The sequence below is a fragment of the Prunus dulcis genome, chromosome 4, assembly GCF_902201215.1.
Source record: "Prunus dulcis chromosome 4, ALMONDv2, whole genome shotgun sequence".
Classification (NCBI taxonomy): Eukaryota; Viridiplantae; Streptophyta; class Magnoliopsida; order Rosales; family Rosaceae; genus Prunus; species Prunus dulcis.
The window spans coordinates 13,892,047-13,913,872 of NC_047653.1; the positions used below are offsets into that span (position 1 = coordinate 13,892,047).

Below are 21,826 nucleotides of genomic sequence, written 5' to 3' on the forward strand. Positions count from 1 at the left end.
TAGGAGCAGGTGTGTTTTTTTGTTTTTGTTTTTCTTTGTAAATATCTTCTCTACCACATAAAAAGAACAATAAAAGTATTACTTTTTTGTGTTGCTTTTTTTTCTTCGTAATGTAGCTTTAATGAGGTGAAATCACCAATATTAAAGTCAAAATGAGAAAAGAAAAGTTTGATAATTTGTCACGCGTGTATTTTGACTAGTTCTAAATTTAAGGATGCTATTACTCTTTTTTTTTTTTTTTTTTTTTTGGGTTGAAAATAAGCGATAGTATATTATTGATGAACAAAGCAACTATGTGCTGAATATAGGTAAATCTTCTTCAGTGACCAAACACATCAACATGTTAAATTGATATGGAGAGAATCATGCACAACCCAAACAATGGCTAAATCCCCGATCCAGCAACCAGAAGCACATGTACTCAGACCTACAATACAAATTTGTAGCGCAATGACAGAAACGGAAATTACGTATCGAAAGCCAAAGTTTTTTTTTTTAAAAAAAAAAAAAATCCTAAATAGAAAACAAATCGCACAAACTCCAAAAGAGTTTCTGAAAATTATTAGTTTAAAACAAAACTAAGAAACAGGACCACCATTCCACATCTTTCAGTCATCCTGTAGAAAATCATAGCGTCATACCTACTAAACCCATAGTCCTGCATTGGCTAAACTCGAACCCAATACAACTAGACATCTTTCCTTCTTTAAAGTTCCAAACTATGTAGTACGGAGCCAAGTCATTGTGTATATGGGCCAAAATATGGTGACTATATCATGGCGATAACATCACTTCATGACGACTACTTCCATATCACAAAATAAACTAACAATCTTAAAAAAAAGAGAAAGAAAGGAGAAAAGAGGTAGGGAAGGAGGCCGCCAAACCCCATAAGGCGCGGCGGCTAAGATTTTTTTCATGTTACTCAAATTTAAATTTTGAGAACTAGAGTAAAAGTTTAGGAAACGTTTTTGTAATTTTTTACTAGAAAGATTTTTATTTTATTTTATTTATATAAAATAAAATAAAAACTGTCGTTGAATTGCACGACACGAGCCTACAACAAAGTAAACAGCAAATTAAACTGAACTGAAACCCTCGCTCTTTCCCTCTCTTTTCCGGGGTTTTCCTCTTCTCCTTGGCTCTTTCGCCGTCTTCAATGGAGAAACTGAGAAAAGCAGTGAGCGAGATCGCCTACGCTCAGAACCACGCTAAGCTCACTCATCTTCAACTCTCTCTGATCCCTGTCCTCTGCTTGGCCTCCTCTCTCTACAAGCTGGCTCTCTCTCTCCGCCGCTCTCTCTACCATTCCGGCCTCTTCAGAAAGCACCGGTAATATCTCTCCTCCGATCTCCACTTCATTCTTTCTCTTCTGTTTGGCTGCTCGGAAAATAAAACAAAACAATTTTGGACCTTGGCTGAATTGAGACCGTTACCGCTAGAGGCTATGAGTCGAATTCAGTTGGCTTTATCAATTTTAACGCGACCTCTTGAATTGTAGTGCATTTCTCACATTTTCCGAGAAACCAAACGGTACGTAAAGCGTTGTCTGTAGGTATTGTTTAGAAGTTTTAGCTCAACTGGTTCAAGCCCAAATCATGCCACTTTAGATGGAATCGATGCAGAGCTCTTGCTTGAAATGATTCTGTATAGTTATTTTCTTATTTTAGCTTTAATTAAGAAGAAATTATTGAATTGGAAGGTTGCCGGTGCCAGTGATCAGTGTTGGGAATTTGACATGGGGAGGCAATGGGAAAACTCCGATGGCGGAGTTCATTGCTCGCTTTTTAGCTGATTCAGGAATTTCACCTCTCATTCTTACTAGGGTACTTTTACTTTATTTAATTTTCTTTTGTATATTGTTTAATATTTATCGATCTTCATGTTTGATTTGAAGTGTCCATGAAATTTCAAGTGATATTTCCGTTGGCAGGGTTATGCTGGTGGGGATGAAGCCAGAATGCTTCATAGGCATTTGCTTGGAAGGCCTGTAAAGATTGGTGTGGGTGCAAAACGGGCAGCTGTGGCTGCTCGATTTTTTGAAAGATATGGTTATGTTGATCCTAGCTCTATGATTAAAGGCTCTGATGGACTTTGCATTGAACCGAAAGTGGGAGGTCATCTTAGTTCAGAAAAAATTGGTGCTGTAATTCTTGATGATGGAATGCAGGTATAATTGTATACTTTATCCTGTATTTCTTTCCTCTTTTTCCTCCATTTTGGGGACTTAGGATGCACTTTCTATCATTTAAGTCTTTACCAAGTAGTGGTATGTGATCTTTGAGTGTAACTTAGACAATGTTCTATATCCTTAATGTGGGATAGCAAAGGAAAGGGCGATTTTGTGGTTATTAGTAGAGTAGTTTAGGGGACATGGCAAATTGGCCTGAATCAAAATTTAACATGTTGTTGAGATGTTTTAAAATGTAGAGCTTCTTGTTGTCTGCCAATCTTTTTCCCTCTTTCTTAATTTTGTATATGTGTTTTGGGTGCTAGTCTGCCACTCCATCAATTGGTGACCTAGAGGATCTGTGATCCCACTCCTTCATGCTCATTGAGGTGCTATTCTTTTACTTTATTTTATAAATATGTGGAAGACAGCACTGGAGCTTGCAGCGTGATCTAGAGATTGTAATGGTTAACGGATTAATACTATGGGGCAACTGTCACTTAATCCCACGTGGACCGTTAAGGGAGCCTTTGAATGCGCTTAGACGGGCAGATGTTGTTGTACTCCATCATGCAGATTTGGTATATAAACTGATCTTTACTTTTTTTTATTTTGGTTAAAAATGTGGGTTAAAGATTTTGCCTCAGCCCTTGTGTATGTTAGCCAGTGGAAGTCTGTAATTGACACAAAAGTTTATGCTTGTGAATCTCACAGGTTTCAGAACAAAATCTCAAAGATATTGACTTGATGCTACAACAAGTTAATAAATCTCTTCCTATTTTCTTCACTAAAATGGATCCCTGTTATTTCTTTGACGTGGGAAATGTCAACTCCAGAAAACCTCTGAGGGATTTGTCTAACAGCATTGTATTATGTGTTTCTGCCATTGGTTCATCAAATGCATTTGTGAAGGGAGTTGAGAAGGTATTATACTCTTGGCCACCTCTCCTTTGTTGAAAGCAGATACATATATAAATATATTTGTGTGTGTGCATCTGTTGTGCAATTAATTTTCAAATATATACAAAGCAGATGCATACGTAAACATATTTGTGTGTATCTGCTGTGTAATTAATTTTCAAATTTGCTTCTTGGAGATGCTAAGAAACTTTATACATGTCATTTTCTGGTCCGGCGACAAATTCTGTGGGCACCACATGTTTCTTTACTACTTAGCTTGTTTCTCCTATCTGTGCTTCCATCTCTAAATTGAATAGAACTTGCTGCAGATAGGAGCATTCTATGTTGATCGCCTTGAATTCAGCGATCATCACATATTTCAGGCCAAGGTACTGCTTAATCTTCCACTTCTTTGACATGAGATTCTTGTCATGTGCAATGTCTTTTTTTGAACCAAATGATGGGGCAGACACCTTTATATTTTAATATGCTTACTGCATAAGTAAAATGTAAAATATATGTGGGGCTTCTAGCTTACGTGGTAGAGCCCTTATCCCTTTACATTCACGACCCTTTCCCTTCCCCAAATGAGAAACAAGATCTAAAACTTGTTTTTCTCTGCCATTAGTATAATCTCGTCAATTTAAGCTAATTTCAATCTGCTGATCAAACACAAGTATATGGCGTGCAAAGCTACATTAAAACGGAATATAACCCCCGGGTTAGCTAAATGTTGATTTAGATGGTAATATCTCAAGCTTTGTGATTTTGTGGCAAATGTAGGATACTGAGATGATCAGGAGGAGACTAAGAGAGCTGGAGGACACGTTTGGGCACAAGCCAGTTGTTATAGTCACAGAAAAGGTGAGTAGCATATCAGTCCTTTTCTTTTGTTTCTTAAGACATCTTCTTAAATAGTTTTCTTGGTTAGTTTAGGTTATTGGGGCGCTGGCCAGATCTGTGGGAGGGATGCCTGCCCTTTGAATTGAATTGATATAGAGCGTCCCAACTTCCTCATTTCATTATTTCTTTCTTTGATATAAATTTCATGCTGTCAGGATTACGATCGAGACCCAGAGATTTTTAAGCACTTGGATCCTTATGAAGTTTTGGCACTCTGTTCGGAATTGAAGATCATACCTCACAGAGAATGCACTGAAGATGGCTTCAAAAAGTTATTGAAAGGAGATTTGAAAGATGAATTGCAAGGTACAGACAGAAATTAAGGTTTGCTCAGTTACATGGCAAAACTGACAAACATTTATTAAAAAATACATCTGTAGAAAGGATAACCTAATAAGCATGCCATGAAACATAATTGGTTAAATTTAATCCGATCTTATAGTTGTAAGTTACTGTTTCTTCAATTCTTTAAGATAGTCTTGATTGTCCACCAACACCTACAGAGGTTAACATAGAATGGTTCTGTAAGCTTGTGTTAAAATATATATATATATATATAAACAAGGAGGAAAGCAGGGAGGGATAATAGAAAATACATGGCATCTGCACGATAATAACGTCCGGACGTCCGCATAAGAGAATTTCTGTATATATATATATATGAACTATGCAATCAAAGGAGGTTTTACCGTTTGAAAGCCATCTGTGTCAAGGAATGCAGTGATTTTGGTTTTGATTTTTGGGATTGGACCCGGTGGACGAATTATTTTCCCTCCAAGTTCCTTGGTAACCAGTTCAACAGCTGCTGCGCTCTTGTACACGTCATTAGTGCCAATAGCAACCTTGAAATACAATTTATTTATTTAAAAAGATTAGAAAATATAAATCAATGAACAAGGCACAAACAAAAAGATAAGAGAATTTTATTTCATTTTTGCCCACCTGTGCATATCCGTTTCCTCTGGTATACTGGGTCACGTTATAATTATATTTCAACTCGATAATAGTTGTCTCAGTAAAATTGGATCCATAACCCAACATAGCTAGAGTATACTGCACCGCATGAAGCAGAAAAAAAGAAAAAGAAAAAGAAAGATTAAATATAAGATTTGTTTCAGGTTAATTAGGAACAGTTGTATTTTTTAATAACTATCACGCTCCGTTTGGATGGGGGAAAATAACTTGGAATTTCACTAAAAGTAGGGAATTTAAAAGGAGAAATTGACAATTCTTTTGTTTGGCAACTTAAGTGCTGAATTTATTAAATGACACGCTGAAAAAATCATGAAAATTGAGGCATCAAATTCCCGAATTTAATTTCCACCAAAATAGGCGTCATTTCACAATTTCTATAGTGCCATTTACTAAATTATATCATTTATAAAATTCGACATACATAAATCCAAACACTGAAATTTTTAATTGTCAGAAATTAAAATGATAGAAGTCTAAATTCTGTCATTTTAGAATTCTATGTAATTTTCAATTCCTTAATCTAAATGAAGGGTTAAGGTTGGACATTACATACAATATTTTGACGTTTCTCCTTACTTTGTTGGAAAATGAATTAAGTTTGAATCCCCCATTCTTATACTGTATATTAAAAAAAATAAAAAATAAAAAAAATAAAGTTTACCTGCTCTTCAGTAGCGTTAAACTTTGGTAGTAGTAGGTTCATGCCCAAGGACTGCATGGGTAGATCAAATATGAGATTAATTAAGAAAAGTTATTATAATCTGTTATGAATAAAAGCTAATATTTCTAATAAGAAAGTAGGCATACCTTACTGTAGAACTCAATAGAGCGATCCATATCAAACACATTAAGGCATATTTGGCAAAGTGGTTCTGGAGTTGGTGGCCTCTGGAGGAGCTCGAAAGTGTAGCCGTTGGGATCCTTCACGAAGGCGAATATGCTAGTCCCGCCAGTTGCGATTGGCCCTGGTTCGCGAGTGATCACTCCTCCGTTGGCTCGAATTTTTTCAACTATATTATAAATCTAAAGATAAACCAAGAACAAAAGTGTTACCCAATTAACGGTCACTATTTCTAAAAGTTTAAAAATGTCAGGGGCACAAAATTATAAATAGAGTGATACTCACATCTTGGGTTGCGATTCCAAAATGATTGAAGGTTGTTCCAAGCTCTAACTTGTCCGCTTCATTGTCTGTGGATTAAGATAACAAGAAGGGTTTGTTTGGTACGTCAGACTGTATTGACTAATTTTTATCGGATATTATTAATCTGTTTTGGAGAGTACTGACTATTTATCCATAATATTGTAAGGCGTTTGATGTTGTTCCAAATAAATAGTCAGACTAAGTTGTACTGTGTTTGGTGCTCTGTCGGATAACATCAAATTAGAATATTTATTTATTTTTAATTCTTTGATAATTTAAGTGAAAATTGAAATTCAAATGACACGAATTTTGTTGATAAGATTCATGTGACAAAATTGTTTTTCATTTGTTTTTGCCAAATCATTGACAAATCATTTTAGCCATTAAATACATCCAACAACTGCTTAAAACAAGAAACTCTGCTTCCTTCATTGTCTTCTTCACCGGCCCATCATATCATTGATGCAAAGCCCCTCAAGTTAAAATTGGAATATGGGATTTGACCAAAAAATTAATATATAAAAAATCAGGAATCTGGCTGAGCTTTGAATCGAGAGCCAATTATACTAACCCACCAATTAAAAAAAAATAAAATAGGATTGAGAACCAAACTTGTTTGGCTGAGCTTTGAATCGAAACAACATGAATGGGCAAGAAAGAGTTTCAACACTAAGCAAAGCTGCAAACTTGGGTGTTCAAAATTCAAACATAAAAACCAAGAGAGAGAGAGAGAGAGAGAGAGAGAGAGAGAGAGAGAGAGAGAGAGAGATGGATACTTGGAGAAGAATGAAGAGAATAATCATTGGAAAAGATAGCAGAGAAGAATCCTAGGGAGAAGAAGATGAAAATATAGCGTTTGATATTTCACGTGTGTTTATTTTTCCTAGCCTTATAATTAAGCGTCTATTATCTAAACCGGGGGTGTGTGGGTTGTATTAGAGCATCTCCAATGGAGATGTTGGAGATGTCAAATGCAAAATGTTAAATTTGAATTTGATGGCTTATATGGCAATTTGACACTATGGAAAAAATTTAACTCAATCCGAAATGTCAAATATCATATTATTTTATTATATTTTTAAAAGCAAATGGGGCCATATGATGCATAAAATTTTAAAAGAGAGTAAATGATAGTGAGGTCCATGACTAAAAAAATATTAAAAAAATATTTGACATCAGGCATTTTGATATGTTATTTTTGACATATCTCTTCCAGCCTATCTAGGATTTGACTACTCGATTTGAGCAACTTTAACCTTCAATTTTTGTCATTTCATGTCCATGTGGCAATTTGACACATCGGTTGGAGATGCTCTTAGTTAGTCAGGTAAGGAGAGTATTAAAAACCCAAACCGTTTAAAATAATCAGGTAATTAAATAACACAAGTTGACATCAAACAACTGACATGAACTATTTACTCATATCTAGAGTCTAATATGGTATTACCAAGTAAGCTCAAAGAATATTTACAAGCAGAGTTTTAGGGTTTCTTAAGGTTAACTTTTAGGATTTCATTAAGATAATTAAGTTTTGGAGTGAAAAAATTATAACATACGGTGGGATGTGAGGCCTATCACAAAATGAGTCTCTTGAGGTCCAAACCCAACAACTGCATTTGAGTATTTTTCTTCCGGGAAATGTTTTCTACTCAACACTTTCATCCCCAAAAATTCTGTGTAAAACCTGTCAATATTATAAGAACAAATAAAGTGCTCTATTAATATACATAAATTAAACAAATAAGATAAGGCCTAAAATAAAATTTGCATGCGATTAGATTTAGCCAAATCACATATATAGCTAGGTTCAAGGCATACTTAATGGTGTAATCAAGATCATCAACTTTAATATTGACACGCAGGAAACGACGACTATCTTTTTTCACCCATTCTAACACATCCTCATGAAGTGCTGTGCGAGCTTCCATACTTGATCCAATCTGATTAACACAATATTTAATTCATAACATTCATATATATGATTAGCAATGAAATAATTAGTCATTCATTAATCTAGTAAGTGCACTATAGAGCTGAAAATATAATACCACAACTCCTAGTTGGTTAATTCGCATATTATACACATACTGACGTATTTTTTAAAAAAATTTCGTTTTTCGTACACTTCTCAAAGATACAAAAAAAAAACCGCATTTTTATGAATGCAAACATTTTGTTGTTGTTGCTATGTAACAAAAGTAATTAAGTCCACATGATTAACAATTCTAATTAGAAGATGGATGAGTCTTCATAATTAAGTTGCTATGTAACAACACTTGGCAAAATTGAAAACACGAGAGCTTACCAAAGATTTATTTTATTTGGCGATGCTGAGGAAAGCTTGGAATATAATTGTATGATTACAATTTTGTATATGTTGGACATATGTGTTTGTCACCTATTTATATCTCTTTGGTCTCTCTGTCCTTTTTTTTATTATTATTTATTATTTTTATTTTTATAACATCTGTCCTTTTTCTTTTTGTTGAAAGGTCCTTCCGACTTTTCTTTGAAAAGTTTGTTGGAGACCGTTTAATTTGAGTCATGCATGATGATGTATATTCCTGGCCGTATTGTCGACTTTAACTAGGGCTGATTCTGAAATTTTGAAGGCGCAGCTGTATTTATACCTGTACTTAACAAAAACTAGTTAATTTGTATTTGCATGTGTATATAGCGTTATATAAAAAAAAATTTAGGTATCAGACAAAATATCAATTATTTTCCGTATACAAGAAAGGATTGAAAAAAAAGGATCAAGAACAAAACTTTTTATTTATTTATAATAAGGCGATAGAATTTTATTAAATCAATAAGAATAAAGAGTACAAATGACATATACTGTAACGAGAGCCATTCCAATAACAATATAGGAACCATGGATAATTCATTTGTGTTTCAATTTTCCCTTGATTGCGAGGTATTCAATACAACTACTTTGATTTGGAACAAAAGGAAAATAAGGCCAAAACGCATTGTAATATTTTACATTGTTGAATGGACTCATTTGAAAACAACTGTATGATGACAAATTATCAAAGATTGGGACTGTGGTTGAATTTTCTCTCGATTGTGAGCTATTCAATACAACAACTTTGGTTAGGTTGTTTTGTTTGTTTGGGGGTTTGGGGTTCAACCCCCCCTCCTCTAGTTCGACAAAAACAAAAATGGTTTTGAGGGTATTGAATTACATATTTTTATATGAAAAACTCACATAAGTTTTTTATTTTTTATGTGTAGCAAAGAGGATCCCGAGCCTCTACATTTAAAGTTTATGTATTTACCTGCATTTCGAAAAATCTTGACCATCCTAATAATCTAATCGTTTAAAACAAGACACATCATCAAACTTTAACAAAAATATATAATAACTTCAAATATTAAAATTTTTAATTTAAAACTTAAAAAAAAAAGATTAAAAAATCACATAATCTAAAAATTAAAAAACTAGAGATGCAACCCGCCGCCCCTACCAACCCCAACACAGGGTCGTCTATGAGATTTTGAGGGCCCTATGCGAAACTTAAATTGGGGCCTCACATAATCTAATTAAAAAATACTATAAAAATTTGCCATAACTTAATGTCATAAATAATTTTTTTATAACTAAAATTCACCATCAATAAATATGTAATGACAATCAGAAATCAAATTCATAAAAATTTAAATGTTTCCATTTGATAAAGTTAAATGTTTGGTACAAAAATAAGCTCCTTGTGCCCCTATAAGGTCCCTTGTTGCCTCCAATAAGCAATCTGTGTTTAATAGAAAAAAAAAATTGGCAATCACAAATTAAAGAGTAGTTGCACACAAATGTCATTAACAAATTAGATTATATTGCATTAAACACAAAAGCAACAACAAAAACATACCTGATTATCCAAAAATAATTCACATTGTATTTGCTGTTTAATTTGAAGAATTAAAACTATTACGAGAGGCTTTTACCCCAAAAGAAAAAAAAACACAGCCAGTACAATACTAATGTCTGAAAATTGACCTTCTTGAATTTTTAGAAGAGAAATCATCAATCAAATGTTCATAATCAAGTTTTTCAAGAAGTTCACTTTCAATTGAAATCAAAGCTAGTCCATTTAATCTTTCTTGCAACATAGTTGATCGCAAGTATGATTTTAACAATTTTAATTTTGAAAAACTTCTTTCCGCAGATGCAACAGTAACATGAATAGTCAATAGGATTCTATATGCAATGAATGCATTTGGAAAACAATTTAATCTTTTCAAGAAATTTAATATTGCAATAGCTGTGGTATTTTCTTTTGGTAAAAGCTCCCGTAAAACTTTCAACTCAACAAATAAATCCTCCCCATCGACATCAGAAAACTTGTCATTTTTCAAAATGCTTTCCAGATGACTGCAACTATTCTTCAAATCGCAATCATCCAATGAATTTAACTTCTCTGAAGTAAACAAAAACCCAAAAATATTCTCATACTCTTGATATTGTTGAAACCTTCTTCGTAAAGAACCAATAGCTTAATCCACTAAATACAAGAAATAATCAATTCTAAACTTTTCTTTAGCTGATTCAGGAATTGATTAGGATGGCTCACAAGTATTCTCATCAAAATGTTTTTTTCTGCGAAATTTTCGCTTCTCAGGAAATACCAGGTCAATTCCCATGTCAGTAGCAATTTCTTTAGCAGTACACATAGCTTTTGTAAACCCATTTTCTCTATACTTTTCAAAAAAAGTAATCAACCCTTTCACTTTATCAATAGAAACATCAATAAGCATGTCTTCAGATTGTAAGTTTTTGCTAACTACATTGATAGCACCTAATATATCATACCAAATAACCATCCCCAATAAGAACTCAAAATTTCCAAGTTCATATGTTGCCAAAGAATTAGCTTCACTTGTTATTTTTTAGTCACTGTCACTTTCTACTAGCTGAAGTAAAGCTTCTCTTAAATCTGCATCTTGGAATCTTATTGCTCTTACACTTTCAATACAACTTTCCCAACGTGTAACTGACAATGATTTCAGAGTTAAGTGTTTAACATTATCTTTCAATATCTTCCACCGCTTTGTAGAATTAGCAAACAATGTATAAATACGTTGTATGATTCCAAAAAATCTTTTGCTTTTCCACAAGAGTAGAATAGATTGAAATTTATATACATACCTGAATTTGAATTGAGATTTGAATCTGACTATTTGATTTTGAGTAGTCTTTATGAATTCAGGAATTAGAGTTTTCTCTTTTTGGTGTTCAAATTCCTGAAATTGAAAGAATAACATAAATAGTCAAAGGATTGAAAAAAGAACCAAAGAGAAATTGATGAACAATAATGAACCAAAAAATCAGAGTTTAAGAGAAAGAAAAAGCCATGAAGTTTTTTTAGTTTTGTTTTGAATGAAGAAAGTACTTTTCTTGGAGAAGAAAACCTTTTTTATTTTATTTTTAAGAACATTTGGGGGATATATATATATACTCCTCCTTTGATGTAGTTAAGCTTCCACGTTACTTGTTTTTAAAAAGGCGCTCCAACCAACTCCCCTAAACATACTGTTGTGCAAATATCTAGACACTATACTATATATATAATTCATATAATATTAATGTATATATATATATAATATAATATAAAGAATCTTTTTTTCAAAGGACCTTAAGAATCAGAAACCCTGTGTAGTGGCCCCACTTGTACCACCCCAAAGCCGCCCCACAACCAAGCAGACGTAACATCCACTATTCACCATTTCTCTCTCTGTCTCTCTACCTCTGTATTGCTCGCAACCCCCTTTCCCTTTTGATAATCTCTCTCTGTATTCCTTGCAGGGCCCTCTTAATTGCCCCTCACTTTTAACACAACCCCCTTTACCTTTTGACATCTTGAAGTGGCACCATAATTTGAGGATCCCACTTTGATGACTCGAACAACACCATCCAATAAACAAGCCACGTGGAATAACAAAGTAGAGAGGTGTTGAACGAAATAGCGTCCAGATTCAATGAACCAACATTCGTCGACAGAACCCATTTTATTGCTTTTCTTTCTGCTCTCCACGCCATCGCTCTCCTCTCTCTCTCTCTCTTATGGCTTTCACAGCTTCGTCTCCTTCTCCCTCTTCTCTGCTTCGCGCTTCGTTCTCTTCGCACGAGCCCAAAGGTACACTCTAACCCTCTCTCCCTGTTCTCAATTTCGCAATTTTTCTTGTTGAATTTTTTATTATTAATGTATTTATTTATTTATTTGATAAGGAATTCATGTATTTATTGTTGAGTGGAATTAAGTTAATTTAGTTGGTGTTTATTAATAAATAAACGTAGTATTTCTTGGGTGTAAATATAAAATGTGATACGAAATGATGATTATTTATGTTAAAATTTTGATTTTGATATATGACCCATTTCCTGCAGCCCATGACGATGATGTAACAAAAACGCTAGTAATTCGTTTCTTAGATACAAATTAAAATTTGAATTAAGGTTTTGGGTATTTTCATTCTCTGTTCTTTAATTTGTTTCATTGAATGGGATCTCATGTGTTCTTTGCTTATTGTTTGAATCCCATTAGCTCCATGGACATCTTCTGTGAGTCAATCGGATCAATTCTCGTTCACATCGACAGCCGGGCCCTCTTGCCAGATACCATCGTTGCTAAAACCCATTTCTGCAGAAACGCACAGGAGCAAATCAGTTGTTCCACTTGCTGCAAAAGTGGCTGCTGCAGAGGTTGACAAGAACAACGTAGCAGAAGATTATGAAAATTTGGCCAAAGAGATGGAAAACGCTTCCCCTCTTGAAATTATGGAGAAGGCTCTTGTCAAATTTGGAAATGATATTGCAATTGCCTTCAGGTATAATCACCATTTTATAGTACTAATTTGTTTTCTTATTCCAGTCTAAAGAGTTTATGTGGAACATCAGCACACGTGGCTGAGACATAGTCTAGTTGGTAGCCACATCTCCTTCAACGAGGAGAAGGAGATCCATGTTTCAAATCCTTCCTCTTCAAATGTTTGTAACTAATGAAGAGCAAAACTTAAATTTAGCTAATGTTCATTTGTGCAGTGGAGCTGAGGACATTGCCTTGATCGAGTATGCCAAACTAACTGGTCGGCCCTTCAGGGTATTTAGCCTGGATACTGGGAGGTTAAATCCAGAGACGTACCAGTTTTTTGAAACTGTTGAGAAGCACTATGGCATTCACATTGAATACATGTTCCCTGATGCTGTTGAAGTTCAAGGACTGGTGCGAAGCAAAGGATTATTCTCATTCTATGAAGACGGCCACCAGGAGTGCTGCAGAGTAAGGAAGGTTAGGCCTTTAAGGCGGGCCCTTAAAGGTCTCCGTGCCTGGATCACTGGGCAGAGAAAAGATCAGTCTCCTGGCACAAGGGCTGAGATTCCGATTGTCCAGGTGGACCCATCGTTTGAAGGAATCGATGGTGGAATTGGCAGCTTGGTAAAATGGAATCCTGTTGCCAACGTAGAAGGCCCTGACATATGGAACTTCCTCCAAGTCATGAATGTTCCTGTCAATCCTTTGCACTCACAAGGTTACATTTCAATTGGATGTGAGCCATGCACAAGGCCAGTTCTACCAGGGCAGCATGAAAGGGAAGGAAGATGGTGGTGGGAGGATGCTGAGGCAAAGGAGTGCGGCCTCCATAAAGGAAACATAAAGAAAGATGAGGCGCTACACCTCAATGGCAATGGAAATGAGATTTCAGCAACAAATGGGAGTGCAAATGTCCCAGATATCTTTAACAGCAAGAACTTGGTTTCCTTGAGCAGGACTGGGATAGAGAACCTGACTAGATTGGAAAACCGAAGTGAACCTTGGCTTGTTGTGCTTTATGCACCCTGGTGCCGATTCTGCCAGGTAAATACTACTTGTGATATTGCCATGCATATATAGTGTGTGGATTGCACAAAATGTGCTGAGTTTTCAACTGTGTCTCACTTGAATTTTTCTTTTTCCCCGGAAATATTTGCAGGCAATGGAAGGATCATATATTGAGTTAGCAGGGAATCTAGCAGGGACAGGAGTGAAGGTGGGTAAGTTCAGGGCTGATGGGGAACATAAAGCATATGCACAACAAGAGCTGCAGTTAGGGAGTTTTCCAACAATATTGTTTTACCCTAAGCACTCATCAAATCCCATCAAGTATCCATCAGAGAAGAGGGATGTTGCGACATTATTGGCTTTTGTGAATGCCCTCCGCTGAGAACTTGATGCATCCGCACCTGATACCCTATTACCGGAAAGCACCAGTGCAGGGAACTGTTGGTGTTAAGTCTTAGGCAGAGTTAGGCAGTTATCTTGAGGTTGTGGTGTTTATGGTGTTTGTAATATAACCCTGTAATGTTAATATGGTGTGAGATCAATCATCACGTCGATCTCTGCTGCATGTTTTGCTGAATAAAAACGATGGTCGTTTTCATTAGAAGTAGTCCTTCTACCTATTCATCAATTTGTTCAACGAAGTTGCGGCCAACGTACTTTATCAAAAGCCTTTGTAAGTTGTAGGGGACATGGGTAGAAATGGCAATTTGTCACGTTTTAGGAAATTCTCCTAAAATCAAATTTGACCCGCTAACTTATCGTGCGTATTTATGTCGTACATAACTTTCTTTGTTTATACATAGAGAAAGAAGAAACTTATTAGTTTGTGAAAGCTAGTGGCAAAATTTCTGAAAGTCTTCAAAGTGAAATCACATAACTTTGAAAGCATCCAATATTGAGTTCTGACTATTTGGAGGTGGTTAGGCATCAATCTATGGGACTATCAAGAGTTCAAGACTACTCTTATCACTTTTAACTATCACTCCTTTTTTTTTTTTTTTTGGGTGGTAAACAAGTCATCGCAATAGTGTTATTACTTTTCTCAAACCGAAGAACTAAACAAATAAACAAATAAATAAGTAATTGTTGATGCTTTACAGTTCAAGTGTTCCTCAGCGACTTCAAAGGCGTATTTCCTTATGAAATACCTTCCATCTGATATACATATCAAATAAAAAAGCATCAAAACTTGAAAGAATTCATAATTTACAACTGTCTATACATATTTTGAAATATTATTTTGGCGATCGGATAGTGACAATGCTTTATATTATATATTATAAATTCTTTTTTCTTGTTGGAATTGTTATTAGCACTTTAAAATAGTTATCTTCTACTTCTTGTACTTCTTTTTAAAAAATTTAAAAAAAAAAAAAAAAAAACATGGGTGTGGGAGGAGAATCGAACCTAGATCTCAGGAGTAAGGATAAATGCTCATAACCATCTTCAAATAGTTATCTTCCACTTTTTTTGCACTTTTATGTTTTTGTTAAAGAGGAATGCATGATGACTATTTTGGAGTGTCAATAACAGTTTTCTATTCTCTCGCTAATATTCAAGTTTTTTTATTCTCCCATTAATAAGTATGCTCACTTTTTACCTTTTCCAATTAAACCCCTTTCGTTTTCTGTATCCTATAATGCTTAATCCAGAGCCAGTCAATACCTTTGACAAATCAAGTAGACTAACTTCGCAGAAGTGCATCAAGAACTGACGAAAAAGCTAGGATCCTCATCTGCAGTCCATAAGCTCCTCTCAAAATCCATCTTCGCCTTTGTGATTGGAAGCAATGACCTCTTTAACTACTTTGCTCTTAATAGAACTCATAAAATCCCCTCAACGGAGCATGCCAACTTGATGGCCAAGACACTACAAGGACTAATCAAGGTAACAAATTAAATTTGTGGTAGAATCCAATTAATTAAAAACAAAGCCTTTTCTTTTTTAGTACAAGAGATATGTTAGTTCGAACCACTACTACATGCCCATGAGAGTTCGAACCTAAAACTATTAGTCTGCAAGTTATGACCTTTTTTAACTGGACTAGACTACTCTGTTTGGCAAAATAAAGCCAATTTGGATTGTTGCTTAGTTACAAGTTTACATTAGCCTCGTTAAACTTCATATAAATTAGTCTTATTTTCTTTATTTTCTATGAAAATTGTTACAGCTTTTTTGTACAGTTATAATGCTCGTAAGTTTGTGTTGTTGGGGTTGGGCCAATTGGATGCATCCCATTTGTGAGGGTAGATGACAAACATGAAGAATGCAATATAGAAATGAATCACTTGTTGGCTAAGTATTAACGCAGCTCTTGGATCAGTGCTCAAGAATATCAAATCAGAGTTGAAAGACATACAATACTCCTACTTTGAAGTTTGACGGCCACAGTGTCATGCAGAGCCTCGTTTCGAAACCGGCCAATTATGGTACACCATAATAATCTTTTCCCCCTTCTTAGAATTCTTAGAAATCATTAACTACGATACATATAACTAACTCCTAGTTTAATGGTATTCTCTCTTTTTTATTTCCTCTCACGATTGATTACCAAAAAAAACAAAACCAAAGTTTTGCAAATTTGCAGACCAAATATATGCTATGGTTTAGAAATCAAAGAATTATGTCAAAAACCAAACCCGATTTCCAAGCCAACAAAATAAGCTCTAGTGCTATACATCAAAAGGCTTCGGTTTGGTTCGCAAATTTGCATAATTTAGAATTATTTCACTTTAGAGGCTCATTTTATACGAAAGCTTACATAAATTATTAGGAAGATCACATTATTGCACCACCTCTTTAATAAAGATAGAACCGACATGTATTAGAGAGAAGGTAGTACACAATATAATACGTAAATTTGATCTCTCTCTAGTATATTTCCTTACCTTTATAGACAAGTGCATACTATCCTTAATTAAGTAGTTCAAAAAATCTTTTTTTTTTTTTTTTGGTTTCATTTTCCAAATCTTTTCCCTTTAACATAATCCCAAGAAAGTATCATTAATTTTTCTTCTTCTTCTTCTACTTAGATATAGTTCAATGATATGATTAAATCAAAGTTTACTATATATATTTTCAGGATTTAATGAGGTTAAAGAAGCTTGTTGTGGGCTTGGGCGTCTGAACGTACGCAGATGCTCCTTGTGTGCCAATTTCAACCTATTGTGAGAACAGAAGTTATTACCACATCTTCTGGGAAAGAGTACATCCTTCAGAGGAAGTTCATGGCATCATTGTGGATTACATGGTTCATGGTTCTTCACAATACACATTTCCAATCAATGTGAAGAACCTGCTTCAGGTTTAATTACAAAATCAAAAATTATTTGTGGATATTTTTTCTGGGAGTTTTCAGTCAAATATGTCCTGCTGAAAATAATAGTCAAACAAATGTGCTTTGGGTTGCCCTAACCTGCCACCGTCCAGATGGCAATGCATTGTCCGTTTAGTTTGGACAATTATGGTTAGCTCCAATTATGCAGTTGGGATTGATAATGGAAGTAATTAAGTATTGATTGCTAATACATCTATCATTATCTGAGATCGGATCATGTCGAAGCCTGATTGAAGTGCTATAACAAAGTGTCATATCACAAATCTCTATCACTGAAATGCTACTTTTTCCTAACAAAAAGAATACACTCTCTTGCCTCCAAAGAGAAGAAAAAAGTAAATGCATTTTTTAAAATAACAAAGTACAATTAAAATGACGTTCCTCTGCAGATCCTATTTTTAACTATATACTTCAAAAACAAACAGGGAAGGATTACAAAACCAAATACAAAAATGGTCATAAGTTATGTACTAAATTATCTGATATCATATTAGCTTCTCGATAAATATGATATAAAGTGTATCAAGATAATTGAGAAAGAAAATGTCAAATATCTCGTATGTATGATAGAAATCATCTTCCAAGGAATACTGTTTTTCCTCTCAATCATTTGGATAAGTAGCTTATATAATCTCCTTCAATCTCCATATAGGAGAAAGTTGAGGTCGAATACCCATTAAATAGCTTATCATAAATCAAATGCTTTACCAATAAAGAAGGTACCATCAAGAATACTAATACCATAGGAATTAAATTACAATTGTCTAGTAGATACTTGGTAGTGGTCTCATGTTTGAATTCTCATAGCACGTCGGTAGTGTGGATGTGAGAAATCCCTTTTCCCTTGTAATTTATACTAAATCACTTGAATTTTTTATTATTGTTAAAAAAACAACTTAAAAATGGTTTTAACCTAATAAACTTATGGGAGCTTTAGTTTTAAAACACAATATAGTTTACTTCACGAGTACGTTCACCTACTCCGCCAAATACAAATACACCCCCATGAGCTTTGGCATTGTTGTCACTGGCAAACTTGCCTCCCTAGCTAAGAATCTATGCCCGGGTCTTGGCCCGAAAGGCTCTATCGCATATGATGAGGTGACACTGGTGGATTCAACATTTCAACGAAATCTTTCAGAATTTGATTTCGAGTTAACAACTGCTCAAACAATGCAAAAGCAAACTCTAAATCAAAGCAATAACATCACAAATGGAAATATGGGATGCCATTTGATGAGTTGTTTAGACTCTAATTGAAAGAGACTACAAAATCCCGACAACTTCATATGCAAGCTAGTATGATGGAGTGCCTATATTATCTGAGAGTGGACCCCAAATGACAAGTCTATCATCAATAACATTGACTTTCCGTACACAAACATTTACACCTCACTAACTTGTGGTCTTTAATTGTGAACCAAACTCCTCACCGCCTCACACATTTAAGTCTGTAAACTACATGGGAGTGGGAGCAGATAGCTCCTTCAAGTTGTGGCTACAATGGCTAGCAATTTCTTTCTTCTTCTTCTGCGTTTGTTCTCCTTCTTCTTTTTCTCCACATTCAGAGGCTTCACACTGAGAGTTGCAGAGGCTCGGGTGGTTCCAGCCATGTATGTTTTTGGAGACTCCTTAGTAGATGTGGGCAACAACAACTACCTCCAGTTTTCATTTGCCAAAGCAAATTTTCCTCACAATGGGATCGACTTTCCTACCAAAACACCAACTGGGAGATTTTGTAACGGCAAGAATGCTGCAGATCTTCTTGGTAAGTAACCATCTTTGTTGTGACTTGTGACTTGTGACATTTGACTAGGTCTATCTGCCCTAAGTAAATTTTGGTAAGTTTGTTTGTAGTAGGAAAATATAAGTTTTTAACCTTGCCAAATCCCAAATATTCCAACTTAACCAAAACATAACATGCTATATATAGTTCTATATATCTTCCTTAATTATTGATGTTGTTGTGAGTTGGGTTACAAAGACATACCCCAAGTTTTAACCTCTGGCAATTTGAGACTTACTACTAGACCATAGGAAGTTCAATTTAACCATTGGACAACAGAGATTTTCTTCTTCTTTATTGTCTTTTTTTTTTTTTTTCAATAGAAGGAACAGAGGTCTTCAAGTGCCACAAACATAATGTGGTCCAACTACTTAGTTAACCATCAGATCCAATGAATACTGGGGCCCAATATCCCAATCAAATTTTGATCACAGTTCCTCCTCCTGTTCCTGATTGAGTGGACACTTTAAGACCGGGTCACTGACTAATAAAATGGCATCCAAAAGTCCAGGAGGCCCTTCAAATTGGCAGTTGGGTCATAAATAAATGCTTCTGTGCACTCTCTGCCTGCTTAGGTGCAGCAAAAACAATTAGTAATTGATTGCTAATTAAGGTACAGAAGTTGGTGCAGAACTAAAATTAGCATCCTAATTAGTTCTATAAAACCTTGTTATGAGTCATAACAAGATATTAAACATTTGCAGGATTTGGCTTATAAATTATGATCATCTAGTTAGTAATAAATTATTAAGTATGCTTGATTATCATAATATAACTCATTTTTTCTTTTTCTTTTTCTTTTTCTTTTTGAGTTTTTGGCAGCTGAGATAATGGGCTTACCAGCCATACCACCATATCTCTCTATGGCATCTAAATCCAACAACATTACCCTTTTCCTAAATGGTGTTAACTTTGCCTCTGGAGCTGCCAAAATCTTCAAGGACACAAATCAACAACATGTAAGTGAAAACCTTCATATCCCCAGTAAATATCACCACATCTAGCTACATTAATGTTGATTTTTTCTCTGTTTATTTCATTGTCTCAGCCCCAGTCAATATCTTTTGGAGAACAAGTAGACTACTATTTGGCAGTGCAGAAAGAGGTTGTGCAAAAGCTAGGAGCCTCAAAAGCACAAACTCATCTGTCAAAATCTCTCTTCACCATTGTCATTGGAAGCAATGACATCTACACTTACTTTGGCTCCTCCATTAATAACAGGACCTCACCCCAGCAGTATGTCAACTCCATGGCTGCCGCACTAAAACAGCAAGTGAAGGTAACAAATCAAAGTATTAATAATTTTTATAATCATATTTCTGAAAATTAATTATGTTTCGGCAGCGCTTATATGATTATGGGGGTCGAAAATTTGTGATTGTTGGGGTTGCGCTTGTGGGATGCACCCCATATGAAAGGAATGAGCAAACAAATAAAGAATGCAATGCAGATGTGAATCAAATGGCTGCTAAGTACAATGGAGTTCTTGTGTCAATGTTGAAGAATTTGAAATCAGAGCTCAAAGGCATAAACTACTCCTACTTTGATGGCTACAGCGTCATGCACAACTTCATACAGAAACCAGCAGCTTATGGTAATACCATGCACAACTTCTTGTTAGACATGTAGTATCTTCATTTGTATAGTCAACTAAGAATTCGTCATACGATTAATGATTCAAATTGAAACTTTGGATCTCAACTGAGGTAGCATAAATTTGTTTAGTTCAATTCAGAACTTCATTTATTTCTAACTAGTAAGATACCGTCACGTCACACGTGCCATGCACTTGCATAAGTTTGTCTCTCTTCTCAACTTTCTTGGAATCGATTTAGTAATGTACGTTTTTTCTTTTGGACAGATTTTATTCATGTTGGTTAATTCTTAAAATATATAGCATTATATTGATGCAACTTGATTAGAACTTTTGAAAATGCACCTAGTAGAATTGCAGTGTCTATAGTAATGTATATTGCTAAGTGGGTTTTTCTCATCTTTTTTTATTTTTTGGATTTTGGAAGCTCTTTATGCTTTCCACATAGAATCTCCCTTTCAGTTTACTTTGTTTAGTTTCCTTTTCCTTTAACAATTACTTCTCTTTTCAAAAAGAAATTATCTTAATGCAATCACTAATATTATAATTCAGGATTTGCTGAGGTTAAAGCTGCTTGCTGTGGCCTCGGGAAGCTTAATGCGGATGCTCCTTGCCTGCCATTTGCAACTTATTGCTCCAACAGAAGCGACCATCTTTTCTGGGATAGAACTCATCCTACTGAGGCAGCTCATCGCATCTTTGTGGATCGTATTCTTTATGGTCCTTTACAATACACCTTCCCAATAAACGTGCAAAAGCTAGTTGCCGTTTAATCTCATTGACATGTATTAAGCATGATTATACATGCGAAGTAATTATTTCGTATCACTCATTGTACGTACGTATATTACAAACATGTGTCGATCTCTCTCGTTATTTATTTGGTTAAGGGATGGATGGATGGATGTAGTTACTTTATCAACTAAATAGCAGTCAGAACTTAAAGAAACATATATGCATTCCACCATCTAGCTAGAAGTTTCAAATGGATCAGGACTTATGTTAGACTTCTATTGTTCTTATATGCAGTTGATATACTAAGTTCTCAACTTGAGTGCTAAGCTTAGGACGAGTTGAGTCTAGAATATCTATAGATAGGAGCCATTGTGGCTTTTACGAACATCATAGTTGAAAGGACTATGTAATTCGTCTCGATGATGTGACCTACCTCCTACTGGTTGAACGTCGTCATCAACA

The 21,826-nt window shown here is 35.0% G+C and overlaps 4 protein-coding genes across 6 annotated transcripts; 3 read left to right on the forward strand and 1 right to left on the reverse strand.

Moving 5' to 3' along the window:
• The first annotated feature begins 1,077 nt into the window (after window positions 1-1,077).
• On the forward strand, window positions 1,078-4,501 carry LOC117624460 (probable tetraacyldisaccharide 4'-kinase, mitochondrial). 3 transcript variants are annotated; one of them, XM_034355716.1, is made up of 8 exons: window positions 1,078-1,332; window positions 1,703-1,826; window positions 1,934-2,170; window positions 2,602-2,751; window positions 2,885-3,094; window positions 3,400-3,459; window positions 3,854-3,934; window positions 4,114-4,501. In XM_034355716.1, exons 1-8 carry the CDS (start codon window positions 1,160-1,162, stop codon window positions 4,294-4,296), a joined length of 1,218 nt encoding a protein of 405 aa, XP_034211607.1. In that variant the 5' UTR covers window positions 1,078-1,159; the 3' UTR covers window positions 4,297-4,501. The 3 variants fall into 3 exon arrangements, with proteins under 3 accessions (XP_034211607.1, XP_034211608.1, XP_034211609.1); XM_034355717.1 differs by having other exon boundaries at window positions 4,129-4,501; XM_034355718.1 differs by lacking the exon at window positions 1,078-1,332 and adding an exon at window positions 1,369-1,533.
• Window positions 4,423-15,678, reverse strand: LOC117625434 (lactoylglutathione lyase GLX1-like). Its single transcript, XM_034356987.1, has 10 exons — window positions 15,628-15,678; window positions 14,969-15,004; window positions 7,911-8,032; window positions 7,649-7,776; window positions 6,075-6,139; window positions 5,756-5,971; window positions 5,610-5,660; window positions 4,916-5,026; window positions 4,663-4,815; window positions 4,423-4,470 (listed from the first exon to the last, which is right to left on the reverse strand). The coding sequence occupies exons 1-10, from the start codon at window positions 15,676-15,678 to the stop codon at window positions 4,423-4,425; spliced, it is 981 nt and encodes a 326-aa protein (XP_034212878.1).
• Window positions 12,146-14,632, forward strand: LOC117624459 (5'-adenylylsulfate reductase 3, chloroplastic-like). Its single transcript, XM_034355715.1, has 4 exons — window positions 12,146-12,229; window positions 12,638-12,920; window positions 13,135-13,948; window positions 14,064-14,632. Exons 1-4 carry the CDS (start codon window positions 12,157-12,159, stop codon window positions 14,292-14,294), a joined length of 1,401 nt encoding a protein of 466 aa, XP_034211606.1. The 5' UTR covers window positions 12,146-12,156; the 3' UTR covers window positions 14,295-14,632.
• A 3,020-nt stretch (window positions 15,679-18,698) lies between the features above and the next one.
• Window positions 18,699-21,582, forward strand: LOC117624949 (GDSL esterase/lipase At5g55050-like). Its single transcript, XM_034356484.1, has 5 exons — window positions 18,699-19,017; window positions 19,858-19,994; window positions 20,084-20,314; window positions 20,380-20,629; window positions 21,182-21,582. The coding sequence occupies exons 1-5, from the start codon at window positions 18,753-18,755 to the stop codon at window positions 21,400-21,402; spliced, it is 1,104 nt and encodes a 367-aa protein (XP_034212375.1). The 5' UTR covers window positions 18,699-18,752; the 3' UTR covers window positions 21,403-21,582.
• The last annotated feature ends 244 nt before the right edge of the window (window positions 21,583-21,826 follow it).